Here is a 22,329-nt window from a genome sequence, read left to right on the forward strand (position 1 = left end):
AGTTTAAACTAATTTATTTTCGGTTTTTGCGAGATTTGAATGAACAACTCAAATTGTCACACCTTTGGCCCCTTTTTGCATCCTTCTCCCTGTGCATCATAGAATTTTCATATATTTTTTGTTTAATATATATTTGTTTAGTTCGCTCTGCAAAAATAAATTATATTACATTATGTACCTTAGGTTATGAAAGGCTTACTACTTCCGAAGGGTTAGAGAAAATCTTTACAAAAACAAAACATACCATTGACCCATATTTACCTATAAACAGCATTATTTGCTTGAATAAGCTACATTTTTAAATATACTGAATTAAGATTGATTCCTTATCAATATTATCTAATTTATAGGAATATAGCGACATTTTCTAAAAAAGAGCGATAGTGTGTAATTCCAAAAATTAAGTGGAGTATTAGCATGATTTTCAATTATCGACGGCCCTGACTAAACGATATGAAAAAGAAAAGACAATGTAAAAAATATTAAATCGAGTAATTCCTAGTTTAGAGTTAGGATTAGAATAGTACATTACATTACATTAGTACACATTCTTAGCTTGCTCTATTCTAAATATTAATTATAAACTCAAAGATATTCGGCGATTAATAGATCCTTATTCGCAGCGCTTTTACTTGGTGACATTTTATTGAAGAAATAGATTCTCTGTTACAATCAGATATGAGAACAAGTTAATGCACCAGCAGGGGTCTCAGCCATCTCGATTCTATCTAATAAACGAGTTCGTTAGATGGCTAAGTACTTGTTGCGAATTCATGCTTGGAGTGTGTACGTAAAGTTTTTAAAGATAACTAAAGAATTTTGCTTAGCTGTGTGATTGGTGGCCTACTGCCACAACTCTCCGCCGGCGATTTCCAAAGCCATCTTCTTGCGGAAGTAAGGCATTTCCGCCTGAGAGAAGGTAATCGGAGCATTACGCGTTATATACTCGGCGAACATGCAGCTGAAGACTCCGCAATCGCTGCTATTTCCTTGACGTGGTATATTCTGTGCGTTCTCGACAACGAAACCGGTGATATTCAACGGCTTATAGCGCTTGTCTAGTGACTCTTCTTGCAAATAGCGTAGTAGAGTATCAAGCACCGGTTGGTTTGGCCTTCCCATTGAATCATAATAGTGGATTGTCTGTTTCGGCAAGTTTATGATGGCCATGCACCAGTGGACGTTGCCACAGTGCACTGGCACCGGAATTATGTCCTTGCTGAACAAGTCCACTTTGCGAGTCCAGCGCTTAACGGCTGAATACCCAGCTTGCAGGAGACGGGGCATGAAGAATGTGTTCATGGCGTAAACGGCGGGAAGTTCGCCAGCTCGCTTCTCCGAGCGTTCTGTCAGCATGGACATGTAAAAGTTGATGATCGCGTCGTTAAGCCATTCCCCATCAGTAAACGTGAACGTGTCGTCGGTAGTTATTTGTAGGTTATATTTGAAAATTACGTTCTGAAATAAGATTTTAAAGCGCAAGCATTAAATGGGTACGAGGACACATCAATATATTCGTTTGCCTACCTTCGTAATGGGAGAAGTTGTCAGTTCGCGAAAGCGAACGTACTGCTCCTGTGTTAGCGGAATGAGCTTGGTCTCATTCTTCTCATCTGGCTGATCCACTGGCCGGATTTCAAAAAAGGGCCGGTGGGGGGTACCAGACCGGAACATGATTTCCCGTAGTTTCTTTTCATAAGCAATGCGTTCATCTGTGCTGACATTAGCCCTGAAATTGAAAAAAAAGGCTCCTGGAACTGGACATAATTATAGCGTTACAAATATTTACTGTTGTTCGGCTAAGCCCAGCAGATGCATGGATGCCCCTTGTCGGCGAATCGCTCTTGCTTTGAAATTTTCCGCAAAGTCATCCCGTAGGAACACACAGTTGGCAAAACGCTGTTGCAATGAGCCTATTTTGGTGCGTCTGGTAGGTGGTTGAGGTTGTGGTTGAGGTTGAGGTTGAGGTGTCTCACTATTGGGTGATAAAATCAGGATTTTGCATTATTGCAAATGAATCACGTTTGGATATAAAACATTAATTTACATTTTCATGGTTACGTTGGTTTCATTGGTTTTGTTGGTTTCGTTGGCTTTCTTGGCTTCCTTGACCTCCGAGCTATCTTTAACCGACTTTGGCTCAGAGTCAGAAGAAGTCGAGCAAGTTGAACAAGTGCTGCAGGAAGATCCGCTGCTGGAAGTAGTGGACGAGTGGCTGGCAGAGCTATTGCTAGCGTTTCGCTTTGGCTGTTGTGGTGTTGGAGCCCTGTTCTCGTCCTGCCGGCTGATCAATTTGGCGTACTCCGTTAGCTCACGGTTCGCATGTCCATGTGACGGCGGATGCGAATTCCTTATATTTGATTGGTTGTCATGCAGTAAGTAATAACCGCTCCCGGTTGCCGACTGAGCTTTACCCCGCTGAAACGTCGGCGGGGTACCCGGTTTGACGCAGCGACCGCCCATGGAATTACTTTGGGCTGCGGTACGGATAAGATCGGTATACTGCTCCTGATCCTTGCGGATCATCTCGTGCAACAGAATGCTTCCCTGCACCCGAGCCGATGCGCTGCGCACCGAATGGCTGGAGTGCCCATTTACGCGCGACTCGGCGATGCCATTCTGGCCTAGACGCACCGCATCCGAGTAAGTCATGGGCCTGGATGATGGCCCGGCGTTAGCAAATCTCTGTGACGACTCCTCATCGTCAAATGGGGTTGGTATGTAGGGGGCTTCATTGCGCACCCGGTGCTGCGTGTATACCGGCGGATTAAATATTGAGAGCCGCTTTGAGCTCTGTGGCTTATCCCGCTCGGCCATGGAGTTGTTGGGAATCAGGTCCTCGGCCGTCTCGTTCGTTATCAAGCGGGGAAAGCTGTTATCCACACGGCGGTACTTGACTAGACGAGGATTCTCTTCTTGGTTACTGAAAGTAGAGAAATCATTAGTGGAATTCTCTACATACGAGTAGCAATGATTATGTCTAACATTTGTGATATCAAATTGTCAAATTTAATACTTTCTCCTAAGCGCGCAGGTTTACTTAGTTAAATTTAGAAAAAAAAAATAACAAAATGAGACTTTTAATGCTTACCGTCTTTTCTTCGATAAATAATTATTTTCCGGCTGGCGGCCGGCACCACGACCTTTTCCGTTTTGAGCCTGGAATCCCGTTCCGGTCTCCCTGGAGTCAGTTTCGCTTTCTCTGGAAGTATACCAACCGGATAACATACCACGGATCTTTTTCAATATTTCTAAGCCCATCGAAATTTCTGTTTGGATGTCGGTATCCTTCGTGGGGCGTTTGGGGCGTGGTCTTAATTCCTTAGTTTGCTCGAGAATCTCTCTCAGAATGGTGATGCACTGATCGGAGGCCCGGCCGTGTATAGCTTCGGTTAGAACCTTATGGCTCACATCGGCCAGCTTCTTGCGCAGAAGGTAAAGTGACAGCCGGTGGTTTGCGGCTTCGGGTTGCTCTGGATCGGCCACCAGACTATCAGAGATCTCTCGAATTAGTTGGAAGGTATTGCGAATACAAATGGTGTTCGGGTTGAATGACTCTATCGGCTCTCCATGCTCAAGTGAAACGGAGTCTGATATATCTTCTGGAGTAGGTCCTGGTTGAGCTTCAGCGTGCGGTAATGGTGTCGCACCCTCAACAACAAAGTTCTGATGCTGGCGGCCTGGGTAAATATTCAGTTCTCCGTCCCGTTGGAATTCTTTTACCTCGTTTGCTGGTTGGACCTCAAAACTGTTGTTCTCCTGCGGAGGCGCAGTTTGTATAGTTTGTATATACTGGACCTTAGAATAAACCTGGTTAGAGTGGTTGGTGAATTCCTGGTGAATTATCTGCCTATTTTCGATATGATCAGATAGTTGCTGACCTTTCTGCTGGTATTCAGAAAAGGGCTGCAACTTCTTCTTTTTGACCTTAGATTCGAACTGGTGGCTTTGCTTCTGGATCTCTGGCACACTCAGCTGATCTTGCTGCTGGAGCTTGAATGGAAATTGTTGGTTCCCCTTCAGAAACTGAGATGTCAGCTTTTGTTTGTCCCCTTTGAATTCAGATGCAGGCTGTGCACTTTGCTCTTGGATCTCTGGAAAATTCAGGTAATGTTGCTCTTCTTGTTGGTCTTCAGCTGTTATCTGCTGGATTTGCTCCCTGATGTATTTTGCGAGCTGGGGATTCTGGGCGTGCTCCTGGATTTCAGTTACAAACTGGACATTTTCTCTCGAAAGCTCGTTAATTTCGGTAACAGTCTGCACTTCTTGGTCTTGATTATCAGATGCGAACTGCGCATTTTCCTGGATTTCAATAACTACGGTCGGCTGATCTGGTTTCTGTGCATCAGACGTTAACCGGAAACTTTCCTCCTGGATCTCGGTTACATTTTGATGATTTTGTTTGTGAGTGTCAGTAACAATCTGCAGATCTCGCTTCTCGATTTCAGAATCGAACTGGAGACCTTCCTTTTGGAGCTCGGCTGTTTGTTGATTGTGCTCGGGGATATCAGGAGCAAGGTGGAGAATTTTCTCCGAGAATTCGTTGGCAATCTGTTGTTTTTTCTCCTCGGTTTCAGGTATAGTGTGCAGATGCTGCTCCAGATTATTAGATGCGAGCTTTAAATCTTCAATATCTTCATCATCGATCTCGATTACGAACTGAGGACTTTGTTGTATTTTCTCGTGGATTTCAGATATAGTGTACAGATGTTGCTCCTGATCATCAGATGCAAACTTTAAATCTTCATCATCTTCATCATCGATCTCGATTACGCACTGAGGACTTTGTACGTGTATATCAGTAACAACAGGAGATGCAAGCTCCGTAACTTCGGTTACGATATTATCCTGGTCTTGTTCCTGAATCTCAGCAGGAATCGGAAGATTTTCCCATTGGATTTCGGAGACAATCGGGTAATCCTCCTGGATCTCGGTTATAGTTTGATGATTTTGTTCCTCAGTTACAAACCGTTGATTTTTCTCTTGAATATCAGATGAGATCTCGAAAATTTTCACCTGGATTTCGGGGGCAGTCTGGTGTACTTCCTCCTGGATCTTAGTTACAGATTGGTGATTTCGCTCCTGGATCTCTATTACATCCTGAGGACTCTGTACCTGTATATCAGTAATGACAGGAGATGCAAGCTGAAGACATTTCTCTGGGATCTTGGTTAATGTCTGTTGGTTTTGATCCTGAGCTTCAGTTACAATCGGATGGTTTCGTTCCGGGGTGCCATTTTCAAGTTTCTGGTTTTGCTCCTGGATATTATTGATTTGTATTTCGGGGACAATCTGGTGGGTTTGCTCCTGGATATTATTGATTTGTATTTCGGGGACAATCTGGTTGGTTTGCTCCTGGCTCTCAGTTATAATCTGAGGATTGTGCTCCACGATATGTAATACAATCGGTTGATTATCCTCAGGTGCCTGATAGTATACATGGAATCCCGATCCTATGTTTTGTTGATATAGAACTGGCTCATTGTTGTACTGCTGGATATAATATATGACCTGCTGGTTTTGGTCAAGGTCGATCAGTGCATCAACTGTACGGTTGATGCTCGGTGTTGGTACCTCCTTGGGCGAGGGAGGTGGCAGTCTTAGCGGCGAATCTATCAATGGACAGTTTTGCAGCTCATGGAGTTGGTGTATTGGCGATCCAGATGGAGAGTAACGCTGATTCGGAACTGGGACACACCGCGGCAGCAGCGGCGAGTAGTTCTGGTTCGGGAACGTAAATCGTGAATCCCCTGGTGGCGAGGAGTACGCATTGGTGTTCAATGTCTCGAAAGTCGGTTCAGTTGGCAATAAGTGCGATGTCGCGAGGCCTTGATTCTCCGCCCACAGGAGTTGTGCCGCTGCGGCGTTGGGTGCTGCTTCTTCCGATCTACTCGGCGCTACTGGCGAGTTTTCCCAACTTGGAATCTCAATCACGTTCGGATGAGCTTCTGGCGACGGCGAAAATCGCTGTCCTACTGCCGAACCGACTACTCGGGCTGCCGATACATTGCTCCCGATTTGGAGTGCGTATTCGTGTGCGGAATTAGTGGACAAATCGGTGTCCTCGGGAGGTAGCGACATGCGTATGTTCGCTACCGCTATCACAACGTTTAGCTGCAATCAAATTGAAATTTAATCAGAAACTGCTTTTCCACACGCGTTTGCTTCCAAGAATCGCAAGAAGAAGAAGAAGCAAAAAGGAAAACGAACCGGCAAAGAGCAAGCCCGATTTTGCGCATTTTTCGCTGTTTTTCGCCGTCTTTGCTTGTTGCCGCTTCCGCGGCCGCCGGAAAATGCCGACGCTGCTATTGCACCGCACTGATTGCCCCACCACAAGCTCATTGCAACAAACACTTACCGCTTGGCCCGTTTTTAATAATTTACACTTCTCACTGTCACTTGAGAAAAGTTTGCAACTCAGCTCGATGAAAATTGTAGTAAGAAAGAAAATTTCAGAGTTTCTTTGGCCTACTGGTGCCTTAGTATGACCGTACAAGCGATTGCTCTATAATACCAAGCTAATCGATATCGATATCTGCCAACAGTGTTGGTAAAGGCAGCCAAATCGTAGCAGGCACCTTTTGTCACGCAGCGAATGTAATTACCTACGAATATCTGAAGAAGTAACGGCAATTGGTTTTACTGTAAAAATACGAAAATTCCGGAAAAAAAAGGGACATTTTTCGACAATATTTTCTTGATTTTCTTACACACCGAATTGTGTAAGAACATACAATTTTTTTAGTGTGCGATAGATATCTAAAAAAAATCAAATTAAGTTATTTTAATTGAAAAAAAACGCTTTTACATATACATATGTATGTACGTCCACATTTCCAAAGTACAGTAGTCTCGCAGTTTAATGGAAAAATAAAGGCTTCTGTAAAAAGAAGATCATTAGGGATATTTTATGGGCCAGCATTCCATTCTTTTTTCGAATTGATTTTACTTTTATCGATAGCTTATTAGATTCAAATTTAAATTTATGTTGCTTGCTTATAGTTTATATATTTATTTATTAATATCACTGCACAAATGCAACAACGTCAGCCACAGCAGCAGCACACACACACACATATACGACGGCTTGTTGTGTGAAAGTGCACGCATTCTTCAGTCCCGCGATCTCGGCGTGCTTGAGCGCATGGTGGCTGACCGCCAGTCCGGGCAGCACAGTCAGGCACATCACGTAGCATACAGCTGCGGCACCAGCAGCGCCTGCTGTAGCGGCATGGCGATCTTGTCCAGCAGATTCCACCACAGGTGCGTGGTCCACGCACGCGACATCCGCCGGATGCGGCGCTGACCTTCGAGCTATCTTTAAACGACTTTGGCTCAGAGTCAGAAGAAGTCGAGCAAGTTGAACAAGTGCTGCAGGAAGATCCGCTGCTGGAAGTAGTGGACGAGTGGCTGGCAGAGCTATTGCTAGCGTTTCGCTTTGGCTGTTGTGGTGTTGGAGCCCTGTTCTCGTCCTGCCGGCTGATCAATTTGGCGTACTCCGTTAGCTCACGGTTCGCATGTCCATGTGACGGCGGATGCGAATTCCTTATATTTGATTGGTTGTCATGCAGTAAGTAATAACCGCTCCCGGTTGCCGACTGAGCTTTACCCCGCTGAAACGTCGGCGGGGTACCCGGTTTGACGCAGCGACCGCCCATGGAATTACTTTGGGCTGCGGTACGGATAAGATCGGTATACTGCTCCTGATCCTTGCGGATCATCTCGTGCAACAGAATGCTTCCCTGCACCCGAGCCGATGCGCTGCGCACCGAATGGCTGGAGTGCCCATTTACGCGCGACTCGGCGATGCCATTCTGGCCTAGACGCACCGCATCCGAGTAAGTCATGGGCCTGGATGATGGCCCGGCGTTAGCAAATCTCTGTGACGACTCCTCATCGTCAAATGGGGTTGGTATGTAGGGGGCTTCATTGCGCACCCGGTGCTGCGTGTATACCGGCGGATTAAATATTGAGAGCCGCTTTGAGCTCTGTGGCTTATCCCGCTCGGCCATGGAGTTGTTGGGAATCAGGTCCTCGGCCGTCTCGTTCGTTATCAAGCGGGGAAAGCTGTTGTCCACACGGCGGTACTTGACTAGACGAGGATTCTCTTCTTGGTTACTGAAAGTAGAGAAAAATCATTAGTGGAATTCTCTACATACGAGTAGCAATGATTATGTCTAACATTTGTGATATCAAATTGTCAAATTTAATACTTTCTCCTAAGCGCGCAGGTTTACTTAGTTAGATTTAGAAAAAAAAATAACAAAATGAGACTTTTAATGCTTACCGTCTTTTCTTCGATAAATAATTATTTTCCGGCTGGCGGCCGGCACCACGACCTTTTCCGTTTTGAGCCTGGAATCCCGTTCCGGTCTCCCTGGAGTCAGTTTCGCTTTCTCTGGAATCGAATAACATACCACGGATCTTTTTCAATATTTCTAAGCCCATCGAAATTTCTGTTTGGATGTCGGTATCCTTCGTGGGGCGTTTGGGGCGTGGTCTTAATTCCTTAGTTTGCTCGAGAATCTCTCTCAGAATGGTGATGCACTGATCGGTGGCCCGGCCTTGTATAGCTTCGGTTAGAACCTTATGGCACACATCGGCCAGCTTCTTGCGCAGAAGGTAAAGTGACAGCCGGTGGTTTGCGGCTTCGGGTTGCTCTGGATTGGCCACCAGACTATCAGAGATCTCTCGAATTTGTTGGAAGGTATTGCGAATACAAATGGTGTTCGACTCTCCATGCTCAAGTGAAACGGAGTCTGATATATCTTCTGGAGTAGGTCCTGGTTGAGCTTCAGCGTGCGGTAATGGTGTCGCACCCTCAACAACAAAGTTCTGATGCTGGCGGCCTGGGTAAATATTCAGTTCTCCGTCCCGCTGGAATTCTTTTACCTCGTTTGCTGGTTGGACCTCAAAACTGTTGTTCTCCTGCGGAGGCGCAGTTTGTATAGTTTGTATATACTGGACCTTAGAATAAACCTGGTTAGAGTGGTTGGTGAATTCCTGGTGAATTATCTGCCTATTTTCGATATGATCAGATAGTTGCTGACCTTTCTGCTGGTATTCAGAAAAGGGCTGCAACTTCTTCTTTTTGACCTTAGATTCGAACTGGTGGCTTTGCTTCTGGATCTCTGGCACACTCAGCTGATCTTGCTGCTGGAGCTTGAATGGAAATTGTTGGTTCCCCTTCAGAAACTGAGATGCCAGCTTTTGTTTGTCCCCTTTGAATTCAGATGCAGGCTGTGCACTTTGCTTTTGGATCTCTGGAAAATTCATGTAATGTTGCTCTTCTTGTTGGTCTTCAGCTGTTATCTGCTGGTTTTGCTCCCGGATGTATTTTGCGAGCTGGGGATTCTGGGCGTCCAGGATTTCAGTTACAAACTGGACATTTTCTCTCGAAAGCTCGTTAATTTCGGTAACAGTCTGCACTTTTTGGTCTTGATTATCAGATGCGAGCTGCGCATTTTCCTGTATTTCAATAACTACGGTCGGCTGATCTGGTTTCTGTGCATCAGACGTTAACCGGAAACTTTCCTCCTGGATCTCGGTTACATTTTGATGATTTTGTTTGTGAGTGTCAGTAACAATCTGCAGATCTCGCTTCTCGATTTCAGAATCGAACTGGAGACCTTCCTTTTGGAGCTCGGCTGTTTGTTGATTGTGCTCGGGGATATCAGGAGCAAGGTGGAGAATTTTCTCCGAGAATTCGTTGGCAATCTGTTGTTTTTTCTCCTCGGTTTCAGGTATAGTGTGCAGATGCTGCTCCAGATTATTAGATGCGAGCTTTAAATCTTCAATATCTTCATCATCGATCTCGATTACGAACTGAGGACTTTGTTGTATTTTCTCGTGGGTTTCAGATATAGTGTACAGATGTTGCTCGTGATCATCAGATGCAAACTTTAAATCTTCATCATCTTCATCATCGATCTCGATTACGCACTGAGGACTTTGTACGTGTATATCAGTAACAACAGGAGATGCAAGCTCCGTAACTTCGGTTACGATATTGTCCTGGTCTTGTTCCTGAATCTCAGCAGGAGTCGGGAGATTTTCCCATTGGATTTCGGATAATAAAATCGGTTGATTATCCTCAGGTGCCTGATAGTATACATGGAATCCCGATCCTATGTTTTGTTGATATAGAACTGGCTCATTGTTGTACTGCTGGATATAATATATGACCTGCTGGTTTTGGTCAAGGTCGATCAGTGCATCAACTGTACGGTTGATGCTCGGTGTTGGTACCTCCTTGGGCGAGGGAGGTGGCAGTCTTAGCGGCGAATCTATCAATGGACAGTTTTGCAGCTCATGGAGTTGGTGTATTGGCGATCCAGATGGAGAGTAACGCTGATTCGGAACTGGGACACACCGCGGCAGCAGCGGCGAGTAGTTCTGGTTCGGGAACGTAAATCGTGAATCCCCTGGTGGCGAGGAGTACGCATTGGTGTTCAATGTCTCGAAAGTCGGTTCAGTTGGCAATAAGTGCGATGTCGTGAGGCCTTGATTCTCCGCCCACAGGAGTTGTGCCGCTGCGGCGTTGGGTGCTGCTTCTTCCGATCTACTCGGCCATACTGGAGAGTTTTCCGAACTTGAAATCTCAATCACGTCCGGATGAGCTTCTGGCGACGGCGAAAATCGCTGTCCTACTGCCGAACCGACTACTCGGGCTGCCGATACATTGCTCCCGATTTGGAGTGCGTATTCGTGTGCGGAATTAGTGGTGTCCTCGGGAGGTAGCGACATGCGTATGTTCGCTACCCCTCTCACAATGTTTAGCTGCAATCAAATTGAAATTTAATCAGAAACTGCTTTTCCACACGCGTTTGCTTCCAAGAATCGCAAGAAGAAGAAGAAGCAAAAAGGAAAACGAACCGGCAAAGAGCAAGCCCGATTTTGCGCATTTTTCGCTGTTTTTCGCCGTCTTTGCTTGTTGCCGCTTCCGCGGCCGCCGGAAAATGCCGACGCTGCTATTGCACCGCACTGATTGCCCCACCACAAGCTCATTGCAACAAACACTTACCGCTTGGCCCGTTTTTAATAATTTACACTTCTCACTGTCACTTGAGAAAAGTTTGCAACTCAGCTCGATGAAAATTGTAGTAAGAAAGAAAATTTCAGAGTTTCTTTGGCCTACTGGTGCCTTAGTATGACCGTACAAGCGATTGCTCTATAATACCAAGCTAATCGATATCGATATCTGCCAACAGTGTTGGTAAAGGCAGCCAAATCGTAGCAGGCACCTTTTGTCACGCAGCGAATGTAATTACCTACGAATATCTGAAGAAGTAACGGCAATTGGTTTTACTGTAAAAATACGAAAATTCCGGAAAAAAAAGGGACATTTTTCGACAATATTTTCTTGATTTTCTTACACACCGAATTGTGTAAGAACATACAATTTTTTTTAGTGTGCGATAGATATCTAAAAAAAATCAAATTAAGTTATTTTAATTGAAAAAAAACGCTTTTACATATACATATGTATGTACGTCCACATTTCCAAAGTACAGTAGTCTCGCAGTTTAATGGAAAAATAAAGGCTTCTGTAAAAAGAAGATCATTAGGGATATTTTAACGGCCAGCATTCCATTCTTTTTTCGAATTGATAGTACTTTTATCGATAGCTTATTAGATTCAAGTTTAAATTTATGTTGCTTGCTTATAGTTTATATATTTATTTATTAATATCACTGCACAAATACAACAACAACGTCAGCCACAGCAGCAGGACACACACACACACACACACACACACGATGCCTTGTTGTGTGAAAGTGCGCGAATTCTTCAGTCCCTCAATCCTTGCTCTGGCAGCAGAAGAAGAGGAAGTTCCAGAGCAGCGTGGTAGCTCCGTAGAGCGCGCCGGCCAGTCCCACGGTGGCCTGGAAGGAGTACCGCTCCACCACCCAGTGGGCCAGCGCGCCCCAGAGAAGAACCAGCAGGCCGTTGGTGAAGTGCACCGGACGGCGGATGGCCGTCCAGTTGGCCCGCGTCATGCCCATCTGGAAGACCAGCTCCTGCAGAAAGGCGGTCACCACCTGGCCGAATCCCAGCAGCACGGCGGACACACTGAGCAGCAGCTTGGAGGTGGAGAAGCTGATGACTGGGGGCGAAACAAAAGAAGGATCTATTGATGGCCGGGGAAAGCTTGAAATGCGTATCACAAGACTCACAAATCAGCGCCAGGCACTTGCAGATGCTGCCCAGCGTGTGCCACTGGAGCTTCCGCTTATAGAGGCTCGTGCCGAAGCGGGGAGTCATCAGCGAGAAGCACATCCATGGGAAGGCCAGCAGCGAGAAGAGGAACGGGATCTCGGCGTTCTTCAGCGCATGGTGGCTGACCGCCAGTCCGGGCAGCACCGTCAGGCACATCACGTAGCTGAAGATGTCCGCCGAGAGGAGCAGCGTGGTGGCATACAGCTGCGGCACCAGCAGCGCCTGCTGCAGCGGCATGGCGATCTTGTCCAGCAGATTCCACCACAGGTGCGTGGTCACCGCACGCGACATCCGCCGGATGCGACGCTGAAAATGAGAAGCATACGGAAAGGTTCCAGATCCGGTCACCATATTGCACAAAGCCTGCGGACTACTCACCAGGTTGGCATAGTCGGGAGGTAGGGGTGAGGAGCTACCTGTACCAGTTCCAGTTCCCGTTCCCGTGCCCACAGGATGCTGGGGCGTCAGTGGATAGAGACGTCCATTGGACAGGGACTTGTGCGACATCTGCGAGGCGGACATGGCGTAATTGTCGATGGTCGCATTACTCGACCGCATCATGGACACCGTCTCGTCCTCCTCGGGTATGATCTCCATGATCTCGACCCCATTGGGATTCACATACGTCACGTACGCCTCATCGGTGGCCAGCATGTAGTTGCTGTGCGTGTCCACCACCACAGCGGCGGCGACGGCACCACTGGGCGTGGCCATTTCGGTGGTGGCCGGATTCCGCCAGGAGAGCGTGTCCAATCCGTCCAGCTGGTCAGCCACCAAGTTGGCCGCCAGTGCGGCTCGCAGCGGCAGTGCAGCAAATCCCGTCTCCGCCTTGATCACCGATATCCGCTTCGTGGTGAAGGCATCCTCGCGATGCTTGGTAATGATCAGGCTCAGCGGGATGAGGTTCACCAGCAGGGCGGACATCAGCACGATGGACTGGGCGGTGCCGTACAGGGTGCGCAGGCTGGTGAACACGAACGAGAGGAACAGCTGGCAGAAGGCCTCGCCGCACAGGTGGATCGTCTTGCGGACGTACTTGTCCTCCCGCGGACGCACTGCCTCCAGGATGACGTGCGTCTTCCACAGGTACAAGCTGGAACCGATACCTTGGACAAGGGGATAGAATGTAAGTGTTTAATTTGCCGATTTTCCGATTTCAAAATCGAACTTAACTTTAACTTAGGTTTAACATCATTGAATCTTTAACAGGGTGTGCTAATCTATCTCCTTGCGGCACAAAACTATGAAATTATTGAATTCCTTATATTTGTATACATAAACAAAATCGGACTGATAAGGCGTGCAGTGTAATAATGACGCCCACCAATATACAGACGTGATAGATACGTGATATATTGGGTATACGATAAGCGACTTATTGTCACAGCGAAGCTGTCGTTTTATTTTAATAAGTTTGAAAAATATCCAAAACTTTCTCTTAAAAGTGCACACACAACTATGTTTATAAGCACAACTGTACGAAAGGCTTCCCGCCTTTTTGGACTCGAGATTGCGGATGACAGATGATTAGGCAAAACTGGTTACGGATGACTGAATCCCAGGTAACTTACCTGCAAAGAATCCGTAGAAGACAATGGCCACCACCTGTGTGGTGGTGGTGACCACGATCCAGGCGGAGGAGAACAGGATCCCGCTGACCATCAGCGATACGCAGGCGATGAGCGTGGCCAGGAGGAAGACCCGTCGGTACTGGGTCGTCTCCCTCGATCTGCCACTGTACTCTGTGTCCAAGTGCTCCATGATCGAGCGGCAGAGCTCGCCGGTGGCCTGGTAAACGATCGCCGGCCAGATCCTCAACACCAGATCCTTGTCGGACTCCACCACGTTCCCGTACAGATAGGCGGGAGTGGCCAGGAAAGCCTAGATCTCAACGGAGTTAGAGAGACATAATGATGGCATATACCATGTATTTACGTGTATGGCGAAGCCGCAGAGCATGTACTTCTGCTGGATGTGCTTCTTGACCACCCTGCGTCTCTGGATTCCGGCGGTGGCTCTGGCGGTGGGTCGTCGCACTGGACCGGAGGCAGCCACGCCCACGCCCGCCCCGCCGATCGCTGAGGTTGCCATCTAGCTGGCTGTACCAATGTGCGGCTACGCGGACTCTGCTCGATGTGGACTAGATGGACGACTAGATGGCTAACTCGGGGAGCTTGATCCGTATCCGTTCGCTGGGCGCTTGGAATTTTTGTGTGCGCTCCGTCTAGCCGCTGGCATTCATCATTCACCAAACCCCAAAAACCGTTTAGATAATGGGCGCTAGCACACACATATGGAGCACACACGAGCGGTACGGACCAGTACCAGTACCAGTGCCAGTACCCATACCCGGAGAATCGGAGAACCGGAGAGGCAGGCTGATAACATCGGGCCTCTTATCACGACGATATACCAGATATACCACAGAGATATCTCTGTCCACACACTGCACAAGTGTATCTGCGCAGCTGCGTATCTACGTATCCGTGTATCCATAAAGCCGTGTATCCGTGAGATTAACGTCAGATATGTAAAACGTTTGCCTGCAATTCAGTCAGCGCGCAGCGGCGTCAGCGCCGGATTATGTTTATGGCCGCCAGTTGGAGCAGATAAATGGGTACTGGGCTGGACATACACATACAACTGTACACCTAGATCGACAGACACCTGGTGGGTGGTGGTCGCCCAGAACGGCTAACAAGGTCACCAGGCTTCTGTATTCCGATTGACCCCATATCGCTTACGAATTTGGAATTTTTATGGAATGTACATATGTAACTCCAACGCAGATATGCGCTTATCGGTTCCAAAATATCCACTAGATGGCACTAGATAGGTGATAGGTGACCCAAAACTGCATACTATATATATATATATTCCACTGTTCATCACGTATTATATTAACCGTTTTGTTCAAGCCAATCGTTTATATTCCTCCATACTAATTACCTTCGCGCATATTTGGATTTGCCAATCCAAAGATTCCATCTTTCATATTATGATGGGCAAATCTTGGTATTTTGGCTTTTTGTTCAAGAGCAAAGTGACTCAGAAGGGGGATATGGATAAATATAGATAAGGTGTCAGCATGCGATTAAGTTGTACATCACGGAGTTTCTTTGGGTGCTAGCTCATAATGACGACAAAGTTCCAGTTTCTTTAAATAGAGACCCGTACTTCAGGCAATAATATGTATGTACAAACCATGTTTCGTTCATTTTTATCAATGGAAATAGTCCTGTAAAGATAATTTTTACAGTGGATCATAAGTTATGATAATCATTTAAGCCTGCGATTTAATACTGCGCTTATTTTGTAAACAATAAAAGAAAAGCTACCAAATAATTTGAGTTATAAACGATTATGAACTCAGACTCCAAATGATCCTTCTTAACGAAAAACCTGTTAAGCTGCGCAGCAATCGAAGGTCACCATGGTTCGCAGATTTGGGATGCGTCACTACCATTGTTATGGTTCTCCTCCGGGAAAGATCGGCAGCAAAAAACAGTAGCGGCGAAGGGAGGAAGACCGGACAAACACGTTTATCTGGAGCTGCCATGACGCCCACTTGACCTCCCCCCAGATTTAGCCGACTTATCTTTACACACTTCCGTTTCACATCCGCGGGGCATGTGGTGCGGGTTTACAACTGTATTTTGCAACCCCAAGAACCCTCCGGCGACGTCAGAGCGGGGCGAAAAACAGCCAGATATTTTATTTGCACCATATACGGAACGTATCTGGCTGCCTGTCTATCTGCCAGATACAGATACGGACACCGGCACAGCTACCGGGGAGGTGCGAGGTGCTAAGCCCGATAAGGCCCGCCACCACAGCATCCCCGACGGATCGGCCAGCTATATAATCGCCCGTATTCTCGGCTAGCAGCTCACACAACGATCGACCGACGTTAGCCACTGGCAACGATGACAACGACCACATCACCTAGAGAAACCACACAGACCACCTTTACGGTTCGCAAGATGACGGGCCGGCGAATGTCTAAGCTATCCACAGTCCTGCTGTTCTGCGCCGCCTTGGTAAGTTTCACCGGAGGACCCGAGTTAGGCCGAGGATTAGGCCGATACCTGACCATTTGCTAACTTGCAGCTGCTGACCAAGTCCTGCGGCATCCTGGCGTTTAGCGGCGACGGCTTGCCCCAATCCCAGGATGTGGGCCAGGCGGAGCTCTGGAGCGATGCCACCACCACCATCATTTCGCCCAGCGAGGAGAGCAGCGGATCCGGTGGCTGGGAACTGACCACGGAGGCGGACACCACCATACCGAGTGAGGAAACTACTGCTGGCAATGAGGAAACCACCGTTTCCGAAGAGGAGACCTCCACGGACGCCTCTGGAGATGTAGAGACCACCACTGCTGCGCCGGAAACTTCACCAGCTGACCAGGAGAGCTCTTCCGCTCCCGAGGAGACCACTGCCGCTCCCGAAGAGACCACATCCGCTCCCGAGGAGAGCTCTTCCGCTCCCGAGGAGAGCTCTTCCGCTCCCGAAGAGACCACTTCCGCTCCCGAGGAGAGCTCTTCCGCTCCCGAAGAGACCACTTCCGCTCCCGAGGAGAGCTCTTCCGCTCCCGAGGCCAGCTCTTCTGCACCCGAGACCACTGCCGCTCCTGAAGAGACCTCCTCCGCTCCTGACCAGACATCATCTGCTCCCGAGGAAAGCTCTGCTGCTCCCGAGGAAACCTCATCCGCACCCGAGCAGACATCTTCCGCTCCCGAAGAAACATCTTCCGCTCCTGCAGAGCCAGAGAGTTCTAGCTCTTCCTCTTCCACGCCGGCAGGTACCACCATTGCACCGACCCCGCCCACTTTCAAATGCCAGACGGCAGGACTGTTTCCGCACATCAGTGGCGATTGCAGCCGTTACCACAACTGCCTGTTGAATCCTGTGCTGCGACAGCTGCAGGACATTGAGCTCACGTGCCCGGAACTGACCGTCTTCTCGCCGAGCCTGGGCAGATGCGTGAGGGACTTGGCCGAGTGCCAGGCGGAGAGCTTCCCGTGCCTGTCCGTGGGCAGATTTGCCGGACTCGATGAGACCTACTACTACAGCTGCGTGGCCAGTTTGCAGGGCGGCTTCCACAAGTTCATTGTGCGCTGCTCCAGTGGCCAGAGGTTCGAGCCCCTGATCGGAGGTTGCTGGCGCTACGACTGGACGCAGATCGTGCCCGGACAGGAGGCGACCGAGATCAGCGACCTGGCTGCCATCAAGCGGGAGCTGAAGCTGTACAAGGCCGAGGCCAAGCTGCGCCTCAAGGCCCAGAAGGAGCAGGAGAAGCTGGCCAAGAAGCAGCAGAAGTTGGAGGAGAAGGCCGCCAAGAAGGCCGCCAAGGAGCAGGCCAAGCAGCAGGCGAAGGCCGAGAAGGACAAGGCCAAGGCCGAGGCCAAGGGCGAGTCCATCGAGAGCGCTGAGTCCGCGGAGTAACTGCCTCCAAATTGCGAGCTCCGAGCTCCACGCTCCTTTTCTTCAGATAAGCCCTTCCATCTATGTTGGTCCCTTGCTCTAGTCTAGCGAAATTATCTTTCCTTATTTTTTTTGCTTTGTGGCGTAAATAAATATTTAAAAATACGCGTTTGTTGTTAAAATTTGTTTGTTACTAAAATAGTAAAGCTTAACCACCTTATAAGGTTAAAGTGTGAAATCTTTTAAGATTTGTGTAGTTATGATAACCTTTTTCTCCAGAGTTAGTAACTTAGTCTAACTTTCTTTATCTCAACTAAGCAAACTAATGGTTTTGTTTTTCAGAAGCTTAAGCTTTTTATAAGTAGAGAGGAAACGTGGTAAGGTGAAAATATTCCAGTCTACGGTTATATGTATGTATATGCAAGATGTTTAAATACATCTTTAAAATACACAGTAGAAAATAAGAAAATAATTGTTTATATAACAAGAACTATTCGCTGTGTAAATCTTAGGAAGTTACTATTTAGTTTTAGGGGATTTCCACACTAAATTTATGGACTTACCGCGTTTGAAAGGAGCTCAAACATGGCAATTTCCACTACGGAAGAGATACGTCTCCTCGAGGGCAAGGAGATATGACCGCGCTGACATTTATAATGATCCCTTATCTGAAGCTTAGTCACCGGGCCAGACTTTCGGCCACCACTATCGACATGCCCACGAATTCTGTCTTTATCAGCTAATCGTTGGCCATCTAGAAGATTGCCACCGCCGCTCTTTGGCCCCGGCTATAAAAGAGCCGGGCCGATTGTCCGGCCAGTTAGTCCGTCGAACCAAGTGCCGAAAAGCGAAACCCCAAACGAAATGTTCAAGCTAACGATGCTGATGGGCCTGGCCCTCGTCCTGGCCCCTTCAGCGATCCAGGCCAAGTCCCTGTGCCGCAGCAGCGGCTACTTCGCCCTAGTGGATAACACACCCGACTTCTATGCCTGCCAGTCCACCGCCTACGGTGGCTACTCCATGCGCTTCCTGCGCTGCCCCGCTGGTCTGGTCTTCAGCTCCTCGATGGCCCAGTGCGTCCAGTCCATTGATGCTTTCGAGGCTGGTGATGGCGGCAACATCGAGAACCCCACCATTCCGCCGAGCAACCTGAATGAGAGCACCACCGAGAAACCAGCCACTGAGGCACCTGGAACCACTGAGAAACCAGCTACGGAGGCTCCTGGAACCACTGAGAAACCAGCTACGGAGGCTCCTGGAACCACTGAGAAACCAGTCACGGAGGCACCTGGAACCACTGAGAAACCAGTCACGGAGGCACCTGGAACCACTGAGAAACCAGTCACGGAGGCACCTGGAACCACTGAGAAACCAGCTACGGATGCTCCTGGAACCACTGAAAAGCCCGCCACCGATGCTCCCGGCACCACCGAAAAACCAGCAACTGATGCTCCCGGCACCACGCCAAAACCAACCACGGATGCACCTGGAACCACGGAGAATCCAGAAACTACTGATGCTTCCACTACCGACGAGCCGTCAACCGCTGAGACCAGTACCGATGAGCCCAACACCGAGACCACTGGAAGCGGCGACGAGACGACCACCAGCGACGGCGGGGTAACCACCCCCGAGGACAATGTATGCGCCACCACTGGCCTGTTCCCCACGGGCAGCTGCACGCAGTTCATCGTCTGCAGCTACGCCGACGGGGACGAGCTGAAGGCCTACACGAAGAAGTGTCCCGGCGAGATGCAGTTCGATCCCTTCAACAGCGTTTGCTCCGCGGATTACGACTGCACCGCAAGAAACTAAGTTTGGGATGCCAGAGGGAATCGAGCATGGATGACGGTGTGTCCATTGAGTGGGCTGCAAACGAAGCGGAGTAATAAAAGCAGTCCAAACGCAAATTTAATCGAGCTCTAGCTTTTATTTACTTCATAACTTTACTGTTTTGTTCCTCACGAGTGATTACCTTTTTTTCTTTTTTTTTTTTTGAAGTGAATAAATTCTAGTTTAATTATTATTAATTTATTGGAAATCATATCTGGCATCTTGATGGGTTGTCAAGTGGTGGCGAGTAACGCCAATTTCGAGTTCAATTCCATTCGCATTATCCATCGGGGCGATAAGAAGGCATCCTATTGGGCCTCCACTATCTTATCGCCAGTCATTAATCATTCCAGCTTGACCAATTCTCGAGTGACAAATTAGCCTCGCAGAGATGTCGCCAAATCGATTTCGTGATCACAAATCACAAATCGCAAATCAAGTGTCGAACTTCGAGTCACACCATCCATCCAGGAAATACTTCTTACATTTCGGCCAAGTAAGTTGTTTTCGTTTTTGGGGCATCATCCATTGAACTTCAGCATGGCAATTTTCGTGAAAATTATCTAATCTCGGCTACTTTCATTCATCTTTCTCAGAAGACTCTCTTCGCCGACTGGCATTTGTAGATTTAATGCAGGGACTTACCACTGAGTTACTGCAGCCGAGTTTTGTCTTTTCTGCAATGCAATTGAATAACTTTTGTAAAATTTAGCCATGCCATAATTTTTTATATTTTAGCTCTCATAATTGAAAAATAATAATTCCTCGACCTCGTCCAAATGCCTTTTCCAGTTCCTGGAATCATATCTTATCCGTATTTTATTTAATTGTCATTGATCGATGAATCTTAATATGAACTTTTTATTGTTTCCTTGTGTTGAAACCTATTGACATCTATTAGCTCAGTTCTTATGGTATTTTGTTTTGATTCTTATGTTCATTATTTAATGAAAACTAATAAACGTATGGTGGGCCTTTTTAATCAACCGAGAATTCCCCGAATATTATCTAATCGTTGTCAAATGAATATAAATAATTGCTACCTTCTTCCCTTTTATGATTTGACTTAGCTATAAGAATTTCCTAGTTGATATGTAAGAATGTTGAGAAACTATATCATTTGTGTCCATAAATGAACAATTACTATATTATAATTATGTATAATATAATTTGATGAATGCGTTTTATGAAACTGCAGTTGACATGCAAAATATGGATATATTTATATACATATATGCTTTTTATATTCCTTTTTGCAATTTAATGATACGTTGATGAGGATGTTAATCTGTGATTAGATCCACTCCTGTGCTTGGTCCTTGTGTTTACTTAGTTGGATCTAGCCCACTTGTATAATTGGTTGTGAGATAAGCAACATATTGTTTGTTGTTCCCTCATCCCCGCCGTAAAACTGGCATTCAATCACGTGTATTCACTTATTCACGGCGATAATGAATGAAAATACCCGAGTTATCTGGCTGTTCCGTGCCTCGGCGACTGTGGCTCGGTCAGTGGTTTCTTCGGCTTCTGGTCAGTGGGTGGTGGTCCGGCCAATGGCCAATAAACTTCCGCATGGTGGAGCACGGGTCAAGAGCTGATGATGAGAGCTGCAGGGGATTGGGATCTGCAATGAATGCGATAAATGCGCAGGTTACCGCCGCAAAACCGATGAACGCAGATTTTCAAATGAGTGAAAGTCTCTCCACCGGGCGCCATCGCAATCGCCGTGGCATTGGGGCTCGGATCGGTCCGCTGCCCGGAGCAGTTGCATAAAAAGTGGCGGATAGACGCGGAGCATCGGCGACGCCGCTTGGTTGGACAATTGCGCATGCGCGTAGCTCGTTAAAATGCCTTCTTTCGGCGGCGACAATTAAAGCGGGCCAGAGTCTGGCCAAATTTGCTGCCCGGAGGCAGTAGTCCGGGCACGTACGACTGCGGCCACTCCCCGCCGTCGTCCTCGGCCCTAGCCTCAACCTCATGCTCATCCCCATCCAAATACCCAACCGCCTTCCACCAAATCGCAATCATAAAACCCTGGATACGTGCATAGTGCCATTTGGCACACAAGCTGTTGCCATTTGGCCCTAAACGATCGTAGGCAAATGGATAGTTAACTGAGTTTGCGAACACGGAAAGAAAAGCAGCTGCTTCACATAACGTTAGCGAACACTACTTTATAGGCTTCCAAGAATATGTAGATAAATATTGCGCTTTTAAGCCTGATCCTCAACAAACTACTGCTTAGATATTTGCCTTAATGGTGAATAATAAACTTGGGAACTCTGGAGAGAATTTAGAAAATCATACACAGAACTAGCAAATTACAGCTAGTGTATCCATGGGTCACCTTGTGTTCGACTCGATGGTGGGGAAAATGAATAGGCTCCCAAAGATATTTAGCTGATAAGCTAGTAAATATTATCTGCGAAATCGCAGCTGTTTTCCTCGCCTCTCGGTTCGCTTTGCGCAATTGACCACCGCAAATATTGACTTGCTGCACTCTTACTTTTCGCAGTGTAGATAGGGGTATTGTATCGGGGTCACCACCAAGTATCTGTAACCCATCCTGCATCTCGAACAGTGGAACGCTCTTGTTGACCACTTTCATTTGTGCAAACTCGAGGAACAATCGTCGCACCGCCGACAAACATTTGCGTGCGAACATTTGTGTTTCGTTTTTTTTTTTTTTTTGGCAGACGATTTGGGGTTTTGGGTGGGGACACCCGAGATAAATGGCCAGATACAATTGTATCTTTATTTGAATGCCAGCGCAGACGCGTACTCGTTATGTCATTTGCACATTTACACGTTTTATGCGTTTTTTTTTTTTTTTTGTCGGTGCTATTATATCTT

The 22,329-nt window shown here is 47.4% G+C and overlaps 5 protein-coding genes across 6 annotated transcripts; 2 read left to right on the forward strand and 3 right to left on the reverse strand.

The window, feature by feature from the left end:
* Positions 1–112: 112 nt before the first annotated feature.
* On the reverse strand, positions 113–6,531 carry LOC6726423. The gene is made up of 6 exons (XM_039297701.2): positions 6,359–6,531; positions 3,092–6,114; positions 2,048–2,923; positions 1,790–1,975; positions 1,528–1,729; positions 113–1,458 (listed from the first exon to the last, which is right to left on the reverse strand). The coding sequence occupies exons 2-6, from the start codon at positions 6,079–6,081 to the stop codon at positions 844–846; spliced, it is 4,869 nt and encodes a 1,622-aa protein (XP_039153635.1). The 5' UTR covers positions 6,082–6,114; positions 6,359–6,531; the 3' UTR covers positions 113–843.
* A 245-nt stretch (positions 6,532–6,776) lies between these two features.
* Positions 6,777–11,196, reverse strand: LOC120285358. Its single transcript, XM_039297702.2, has 3 exons — positions 11,024–11,196; positions 8,288–10,779; positions 6,777–8,118 (listed from the first exon to the last, which is right to left on the reverse strand). The coding sequence occupies exons 2-3, from the start codon at positions 10,744–10,746 to the stop codon at positions 7,047–7,049; spliced, it is 3,531 nt and encodes a 1,176-aa protein (XP_039153636.1). The 5' UTR covers positions 10,747–10,779; positions 11,024–11,196; the 3' UTR covers positions 6,777–7,046.
* A 246-nt stretch (positions 11,197–11,442) lies between these two features.
* Positions 11,443–14,554, reverse strand: LOC6726425. Of its 2 annotated transcripts, XM_016172366.3 has the most exons (5): positions 14,155–14,553; positions 13,791–14,100; positions 12,598–13,325; positions 12,177–12,525; positions 11,443–12,106 (listed from the first exon to the last, which is right to left on the reverse strand). In XM_016172366.3, exons 1-5 carry the CDS (start codon positions 14,308–14,310, stop codon positions 11,799–11,801), a joined length of 1,851 nt encoding a protein of 616 aa, XP_016039988.2. In that variant the 5' UTR covers positions 14,311–14,553; the 3' UTR covers positions 11,443–11,798. The 2 variants fall into 2 exon arrangements, with proteins under 2 accessions (XP_016039988.2, XP_039153637.1); XM_039297703.2 differs by having other exon boundaries at positions 11,443–12,525; positions 14,155–14,554.
* Positions 14,555–16,088: 1,534 nt separating this feature from the next.
* Positions 16,089–17,808, forward strand: LOC6726427 (flocculation protein FLO11). The gene is made up of 2 exons (XM_016174174.3): positions 16,089–16,259; positions 16,330–17,808. Exons 1-2 carry the CDS (start codon positions 16,146–16,148, stop codon positions 17,662–17,664), a joined length of 1,449 nt encoding a protein of 482 aa, XP_016039989.1. The 5' UTR covers positions 16,089–16,145; the 3' UTR covers positions 17,665–17,808.
* Positions 17,809–18,437: 629 nt separating this feature from the next.
* Positions 18,438–19,587, forward strand: LOC6726428 (mucin-1). Its single transcript, XM_002107349.4, has one exon. The coding sequence runs from the start codon at positions 18,508–18,510 to the stop codon at positions 19,456–19,458; it is 951 nt and encodes a 316-aa protein (XP_002107385.1). The 5' UTR covers positions 18,438–18,507; the 3' UTR covers positions 19,459–19,587.
* Positions 19,588–22,329: the final 2,742 nt, after the last annotated feature.

Source organism: Drosophila simulans, chromosome X (genome assembly GCF_016746395.2).
Source record: "Drosophila simulans strain w501 chromosome X, Prin_Dsim_3.1, whole genome shotgun sequence".
Taxonomy (NCBI): domain Eukaryota; kingdom Metazoa; phylum Arthropoda; class Insecta; order Diptera; family Drosophilidae; genus Drosophila; species Drosophila simulans.